Source organism: Limulus polyphemus, unplaced genomic scaffold (assembly GCF_000517525.1).
Source record: "Limulus polyphemus unplaced genomic scaffold, Limulus_polyphemus-2.1.2 Scaffold1960, whole genome shotgun sequence".
Classification (NCBI taxonomy): domain Eukaryota; kingdom Metazoa; phylum Arthropoda; class Merostomata; order Xiphosura; family Limulidae; genus Limulus; species Limulus polyphemus.
Window position 1 is genome coordinate 189,981 of NW_013667570.1, and position 9,001 is coordinate 198,981.

Consider the following 9,001-nt stretch of genomic DNA (forward strand, 5'->3'; position numbering starts at 1 on the left):
TTTGTTTGTTTGTTTGTTTGGAATTAAGCACAAAGCTACACGATGGGCTATCTGTGCTCTGTCCACCACGGGTATCGAAACCCGGTTTTTTGCGGTGTGAGTCCGCAGACATGCGCTGTGCCACTGGGTGGCACCGTAGACGATGTCCTTCACATAGCCCTAGAAGAAAAAGTTAAAAGGAGTGATGTTTGGTGGCCGGGGATCAGCCCGTCTTGGCTTCTTTTTTTTTATGTAACATGCGCTTCTGAGTCTCGAAATTGTCGGTCACACTTCTTAATAGAATTCTAAACTAAGATATCTTTTCCACACACTCTAAGAATAGGCGAGTACATCTCTGCTAGCTACAGGACCCACGTGACCTTCTTTGTCACCATTTTTGTTAATGACGTATTTGGTGATCACGCATGCGTTATTCGTGATTAAACTTATTTTGGCAAAATGGTGTGTCCTTCATCCACCAGAAACCGTTTTGTTTTTTGTTCATCACAAAGCTAAAAATCGGGCTATCTGTACTCTGCCCACCGTGAGTACTGAAACCCGATTTTTAAAGTTATAAGTCCTCAAACTTACCACTAAGCCATCAGAGCCACAAATCGTCATATCGCAACTGTTACATTTTTTTTGTTCGTAACACGTCCCAAAATGTTTAGATAACCTGTGTTTTAATTAAACCCGATGTTTAAGAAGGAAATAAAAACATTTGAAGTTACAGATAAATATTTTGTGAAATACGTATACATACGACTGTCAAACATGTTCACAATATACTTTATATTATCATCGTACATTATTTATTATAACAGTTCGATTAGGCTAAAGCCAGTTGGAAATATTTAAACTGACACAGTTTTGATTCTTTAATCTATGCAAAAAGACTTTGAAAAGCGAATTAATTTAGGCTTAGCAAACACAACTTGTATAAAGACATAGACATCATTATCAAACAAACTTTAATAATAAAATAAGACTAGTTGTTACAAAATTTTAACGGCTATTCTTCGAGTCCAAACACAAAATTATAACTGAACACTAAAGGTAGTAGCTCGCCTTCGGGCGTAAACTCTGAAGGCAATAGCTCGCCCTCAGGCCTAAACTCCTAATATTAATTAAGAAAACATTTCAGGTCGGTAGTTGTTGTCTATGTATGTGATAAATGTAATTTCTAAAATACTTTCAACGAACTGATGTTTAAAGAATTTTCACTGAAAAATAATTTCCATAAATGTGCATTTATACTTCTGCATTAGGATTACGCTTAAATCTGAATTATAACATTTGAGCAAAAATTATTCATCGTAAGAAGACTACAAATGCGTAATTTTGTTACTTAGTTTCTTTTATCTTTTATTCATTTCATTAAGTTAAGAAACTGATAACTTAGAGCACAAAACTTCATCAGTTCTAGTTTATAGAAATGAACAATAAGAATTATAAAGTAGTGTTACCTTAGTAATCACCATATGAAGTAGTGACAAGTTTTGTTGTCACTTAAGCCTAATTGTAAGAAACTAGCTCTCCATAATGACACCTAAGCCTACTACTTCTAACGAAAGCTCAAGCGTCGTCGAGTCTAAGCCAGGAAAATCAAAAGACTTCGTGTAGCTTTGCGCGAAATTCAAAACAAACAAACAACGCTTCAAGTGATAGTCTGAGAGATAAGAAACCGGGTTTGGACATGGTTACAAGTAGTCTTAGAGATAATAAACTGAATCATGAGAACGTTTCAGGCCATAGTTTTAGAGCTAAGAAACGGAATCATGAGAACGTTTCAGGCCATAGTTTAAGGCTAAGAAACTGAATCATGAGAACGTTTCAGGCTATATTTTTAGGGCTAAGAAACTGAATCATGAGAACGTTTCAGGCCATATTTTTAGGGCTAAGAAACTGAATCATGAGAACGTTTCAGGCCATAGTTTTAGGGCTAAGAAACTGAATCATGAGAAAGTTTCAGGCCATAGGTTTAGGGCTAAGAAACTGAATCATGAGAACGTTTCAGGCCATAGTTTTAGAGCTAAGAAACTGAATCATCCGAACGTTTCAGGACATAGTTTTAGGGCTAAGAAACTGAATTATGAGAACGTTTCAGGAGAAAGTTTTTCGTTAGGCGTTAGGAAAGAATTTTATGTAAGTCAGTTCAGACAACAGCTTTTCATTAAGCCTAATTTAAGAAATTCAATCACGAAAGGATTTCAGGAATGCACGTTTCCCAAGTCGTTAAAAAGAAAATTAATTATGCAAATATCTCAGATATTGAGTTTTCATTTCTTCTCGAGTAAGAAACGGATATAAATCAACATGAGGAAGATCACTGTTGATATCGTTTGAGATATCAGTATCCCAATGATGAGATATCACGAAACAAGTATTCACAGAACAGAACACTTCATGTCGTTCAAGTTAAAAAATTCTGTTATTACAACATGTAAGAGAACACCCCTTCTTTCAGATCTAGGCTAAAAAATACGATTATGATAACATTTCAGGGAACATCCTTTTCTTGTAACATCTCTTCATCAGATTTAGACTCAGGAAATAAATTACGAGAACATTTCAGATAACAAGTCGTCCTCAGATTTAGGCTTAAAAATTAAATTGCAATGATATTTAGGTGAACATGTCTTTGTCGGATTTAGGCTAAGGAAATAAATTACAATAATTGTTTATCAGTTAATAAGTTACCTGACAGGTTATAATGCTTATAGATACTATTTTTCTGGTTTATTTTTGTGGCTATCCTCTTCTTTCCATTCAAATACACAGATCATTAGCTCCAACAGCCAAAGAAGAATAGGTTTGTTCCTGCCAAGCGTGGGGGAAAGATTAATTGTTAGTGACGTAATGGATGGCTGGATTCACCATCATTTTGCTGTGGATGTTCCGATTAGGAGAAAGGAAGGCGGGAAAGGCAAAGTCCCTAATCTTGTCTTTGATGAGGTTTTACTCTACCTAATTAATCACCATATTGTTACGTGTTGTTCATCTTGGCAGATCCGGATTAAAGGTTCAAGTTCATGGGGTTTTGAAAACATAAGAAGAAAAGCGCTTTGGTGATTGTTCTACAAACTTGTGGCTTATTCTGATTAACCAGAGCCAACGCCGCCTCTCTTATTGGACGTTACTCTTTGTAAATAATGTCCACGTATACCATCTGGTGAGAGGGCGATTAAACCCTGTGCAAACATCACTGCAAAACGTGGTATTTTAACAATAGGAGAATTGAAATATTTGAAGAAGACTTTAACCCCTTATTCTATCGTGTAACAATATTTCCAGACTTCAAAATGTTTACTAACATAGTTTATGTTTTTAAATCCTGACTTTATGATGTAAACCAACGCTCCCAAAAACTTTTTGTTTGCGACTCCCATTTGAGACATAAAAAATTACACGACTCCAGACAGCACCCGAAATAGCGTAGCAACATCTTCAAGGGGATATTTTCAAAGCTTTGAAATCTAGAACAAGGGTAGGCCTATAATTGTAATTGTCTTCTCGCGACCACGACACTCAGTCTGGTAACCGCCATGAGCATTCGCAGGGGTGGGGGGGGGGGGGGGAAAGTGAGAAACATACTTATCTCTTTATTCGTTCAGTACCCTTGATTTAGGCTTTGCTCCCATGTGGGCGCTCATGATAACCGCTAATTAAACAAAGTTACTGTTTATCCAAATGTTGGCCCGGCATGGCCAGGTGGTTAAGGCACTCGACTCGCAATCTGAGGGTCGCGGGTTCAAATCCCTGTCACACCTTTCAGCTGTGGGGACGTTACAATGTGACGGTCAATCCCACTATTCGTTGGTAAAAGAGTAGACCAAGATTTGGCGGTGGGTGGTGATGACTAGCTGCCTTCCCTCTAGTCTTACACTGCTAAATTAGGGACGGCTAGCGCAGATAGCCCTCGTGTAGCTTTGCGCGAAATTCAAAAACAAACAAACATTATCCAAATGTCAAATTCCTAAGTAAGTTGTATGAAAAATCATTTTTGAGTACACATATTATTTAACAAATAGTAAAATAATAACAAAACTACATCAAATAAAGCGAAGGATAAAATACCACCGAGATAGAATTGGAAAAATTAGACCAATCCATAAAAAAAGAATTCACTTTCTTTGATTAAAGTAATCTGCGGGTTCGAATCCCCGTCACACCAAACATGCTCGCCTTTTCAGCCTTAGGGGCGTTATAATGTGACGGGCAATCCCACTATTCGTTGGTAAAAGAGTAGCCCAAGATTTGGCGGTGGGTGGTGATGACTAGCTGCCTTCCCTCTAGTCTTACACCGCTAAATTAGGGACGACTAGCGCAGATAGCCCTCGTGTAGCTTTACACGAAATTCATAAGAAACCACACTTTCATTAACATTTCAACGGTGTTAAAATGTTAAGATTGGGTTGTGTCGATAAGCTATATAGAATGATAAGATATGGACTTTGTCAAGAAACCTTTGAAATTATTATGTTGAGATTTCGATTGTGTCAATAACCTGTTAAAAAAAATAGTAATTATTATTAAGTTGCTACGTGGTACGTGATGGTCTTTTCAGTCCGTGAGATTGAATCAGGATTTTTTCTAATTCAATTTTAGATATGAGTGGTACTCAAGATATTGCCCTAATTGCCTAAGCCTCGCCAAGTTCGAAAAATTAACGTTGTCCGCATCCCTGTGATGTTCATTATGAAGATTTCACAACATATATTGATATATTCTTATCATTAAAAAAATGCCTTTAAATATCTTTTTTTATGGTAGCTTGCGGATATTCTATATCTCAGGCAATTCATATAGAAACAAAATATTTTACAATATCCAGTAGCAAATAGGTGAGAAATTTACGCCTGACTGTTCTTGGATATAATCCAAATGAGCTCAAAATGAACGTTTCTAAGCCTAATGGATAGCAATAGAAAGCAACGCTTAAGAACTACCTTCGCTAGATGAAGATAACAAAACACAGAAAAACAAAGTTTAGATACTCTTTTAAATCGCAATCAACACTTTAATTATGCCTTATCTCCTCCTACAAACATGACTTACCTCATATTTCAAAAGGTATATTCCAAAAAGAAGACTATAAAAATCAGAAGTTAATATGGACAGGTTTACTGCGGTGGCGCTGGTGATTTTCATGAGGAAGGGCATGATGACGTAGAGAAGAAAGAGGCACGTGGAGAACACGAGGAGTGCAGCAACTAAATATTGTGGCGAAAATAAACATCAATTAACGTTCTTTAATACTTATTAATATTCATATATTAATATTCTAATTGGAAGCAATTTTATGATGTTTCCAATAAGGGTTTGTTTTGAATTGCGTGTAAAGCTACACAAGGGCTATCTGCGCTAGCCGTCCCTATTTAGGAAGGAAGGCAGCTAGTCATCACCACCCACCACCAACTCTTGGACTACTCTTTTACCAACGAATAGTGGGATTGACTGTCACTTATAACGCCCCCACGGGTAAAAGGGCGAGCATGTTTGGTGGAACGGGGATTCGAACCCACGACCCACAGATTGCGAGTCGAGTGCCTTAACCACCTGGCCATGCCGGGGCCCTAACCACCTGCCCATAGTTTTCGATACGACTTCTTATATTTGTTTAGTGAAATTATTTTGCTGTATGTGGTAAAGCTACTAAGGTCGTCTGACGCCGTATATAATTTTGAACTATTGACCAACAGAGGGAAGGCAGCCAGTCAGCAGTGTCCCACTACTCATCCACAGCTTAAACTGCGGGAAATATTTTGTGGCATCGCACGGTTCGAACCCGATTCACCACCTCCGAAGTCCAAAGCTCTTCAGGATTAAGAAAATCATTTAAAAAAATATTTACATTTTTTGCCATATGAGGGCGTTCTTATATTTAAATATTATTCATTGCTTTTAGGTTTCCTTAACATTAAAAACTGTTGTTTCTATTTAGCGAAAAGAAAAAATTTCCGATCATATGTCTTATTAAACATGTTTTGTGTCTCTTATTCCGGAAGTAAATATTCAATTAACCTTTTTTTTTCTATCAAAATCGAAGTTCTAAGTTTTTTAATTGATTTTCACCAGTCATCACATTTGTGTTCAAGATTATCAGGAATCATTGAATAAAATGCAGGGAAATAAAATTAACGAAACAACTGTATTGTACAATTTGAATTAATTAAATATACCAGTTGCGCACACGATTCTCTAAAGGGAATTCGGAGTATTTTTGACTTAATAACTACAAAACATCTTTATATTAGTCGCCCTCCAGTGGCCCAATGGTAAGTCTGAGAGCTTATGACGCTAGAAATCGGGTTTCGATTGCGTAGATCGTCGTGTAGCTTAATATCAAACAACCAATCATATTAGCCATAACGTCAAACAACCAATTACATTAGCCATAACGTCAAACAACCAATCATATTAGCCATATCATCAAACAACCAATCATATTAGCCATAACGTCAAACAACCAATCATATTAGCCATATCATCAAATAACCAATCATATTAGCCATATCATAAAACAACCAATCATATTAGCAATATCATCAAACAACCAATCATATTAGCCATAACGTCAAACAACCAATCATATTAGCCATAACGTCAAACAACCAATCATATTAGCCATAACGTCAAACAACCAATCATATTAGCCATATCATCAAACAACCAATCATATTAGCCATAACGTCAAACAACCAATCATATTAGCCATAACGATCCAATTTTCACACACTCTTTCACGTGAACAATTTTTTTTTATTATTTCAGTAAGATGCAAAACTAATTTTTTTAAATTAGCAGAGGGGGATACTACAAATAACAAAGGGGGTTACCTTCAGAAAAGAGGGCTTATTCTGAAATGTCATTTTAGGTTTCAAGGAAGAAGAAGTTAAAATGGCCTTAAGAGTTTTTGTTTTTAACCCTAAAACTACAAATAAGGTCAGGACTCCATCTGACTTTCAACACATTTTTTTTTCCAAACTATTTGTGCACCAAACTGCTCGCGGGTCTTCAAATTAATTACACAAATTATTGATGGATATCTATATTTACCTCGCATTGGAAATGAACGATTTCACCCAAGTTGTTGTTCATTTCTTTACATTAAGAGTTGTATATGACAAATAAAATCACTCAATATAATGCAAATATGGAACACGCTGGTAGTGAATGGTAAAAAAAAAAGTTGATAATTTGTTAAAAATAACTTGGGAAGAATATTAACAGGGGTCGGACTGTGAATCAGTTATTTCATGGTACGCGTCCCTTTTCCGTAAGAACGCGCTCCGCACTTTGGGACCTTGGATGAACTATAAGAGTGATTGTCAAACCCCAGTATTCGATCAAAAAGAGTTACCTAACAATTTTCTGTGGGTGTTCTTAACTAGCTATTTTTCCCCATAGTCTCAGTTCAAAATTAGGGACGGCTAAGCCTATATAGTCATTGCAGAGCTTTGGGCGAATCTCTTAAACATACAAACATCAACAAGAAACAGCAGGAGTTCAAATCAACGAACCATCGTGTGTTGGCATTTTGATAGTACAAGAAGACTTCTAGAACTTTCCAGAAGACGTGTTGTATCTGTTGACTGGGGGGTGGGGGGTGGAGCACGCGCTGGTCAAAAGAAGGAAGAATGGCGTGAAACCGTTAAGTGGTCAAGAACTTGAAGGAAGGAAAATGTTGTCTTACGACACAGTGAGCTTTAAGAAGTTATTTGTTTGTTGTTGTTTTTGTTTTTTTTTACAGACAATCCATATTGTGTCCAACTCGGGAATCGAAACACTTAGATATACCGCTGTCCCACCGGGGCGGGGGATTCTTTGATAAATTAACTTACAACACAGAATGAATAATCTTCAGAGCAACAGAATTCCTCAGACGATTGTCTAACACTGTGTTATGGTGTTAATATAATACTAGAGGGTCAGCAGAACGCTTCAGGTGTTATCCATTACCATCTTTAGCGGCTACTGTTAAGTAATATATCCACCTATATATATATATTCATGACAAGCATTATGCAAGCTTCATAACGATGCAATTTTAAGCTTAGAAATCCGTTAGGATCCTAACGGCTTTTTAAGCACATTATTCTAAATTATTTAGGCGCCAAACCTTTTTGTGGATCCATGACACTATTGATTGCAGGGTTTGTAATCATATATATATAAATAACAAATAATTAAATTAAAAAAACACACTAAAAAACAGTGATATTCCAAGTTTTTCCCACCGATCACTGCTGGGGGTCTTCTATGTATTTTACGTAGATTTGTTTGTAATTAAGCACAAAGCTACACAATGGGCTATCTGTGCTCTGCCCACCACGGGTATCGAAACCCGGTTTCTAGCGTTGTAAGTCCGCAGATTTCTTGCTTGTTTCTTACACTGAGCATATGCTAACAAATATACACATTAAATGACTCATTTTGCTGCAATATTTGACCCCCACCCTTCACCAATGGTGAAGGGTATAAGTACAAGTCGATAATGTCAAATGTCAGGATTAACACTATTTTTGAAGACGTAAAGCTGTCCCAAGTTGTCTGGACGACAAGGACGTAGGACCGAAAAAAATCTACTTATTGCGAATATGTACGGAAACATGCTTCGCATTTTTTTAGGTTTTAGTTTTGATTTGTTGTGATAAATGCAGACGTTTTCTGCCTTTAGTTACTTTACTTCTGCCATTCAACAGCAGATATAAAGAGCTTATAAATGTCAGCTCAGGAGGTCGCAAGCACTGAACTGAATTGGATGTGAAATAGACATATGTTAGACAGACAAAAAGGACACGCTTATATTTGGTAGCTAAATGGAGTATTATATTTTGCTCTTATATCTCCCATATTACAGCGATTTCCTTCGAAAGTTTGAAGTAAACAGAGTAACATAAATGTTTCCTCGAAGACTTAATACAGTTTTAGTGATTTGGTTCTATGTGGCTCATCAACAAACAGGATATATCACATATTTCATGACTGGTGCGGAAAGCCTGTTCTCAAACTTGTAACT

General features: G+C 36.7%; 1 protein-coding gene across 1 annotated transcript in view; it reads right to left on the reverse strand.

Annotated features, from left to right (window-relative positions):
* Window positions 1–9,001, reverse strand: part of LOC106465487 (solute carrier family 35 member F2-like) — a 42,503-nt gene that overhangs the window by 4,706 nt on the left and 28,796 nt on the right. Inside the window, exon 6 of the mRNA XM_022393402.1 lies at window positions 5,038–5,192. Coding sequence (XP_022249110.1) covers window positions 5,038–5,192 — 155 coding nt within the window. The remainder of the gene's footprint in view (window positions 1–5,037; window positions 5,193–9,001) is intronic.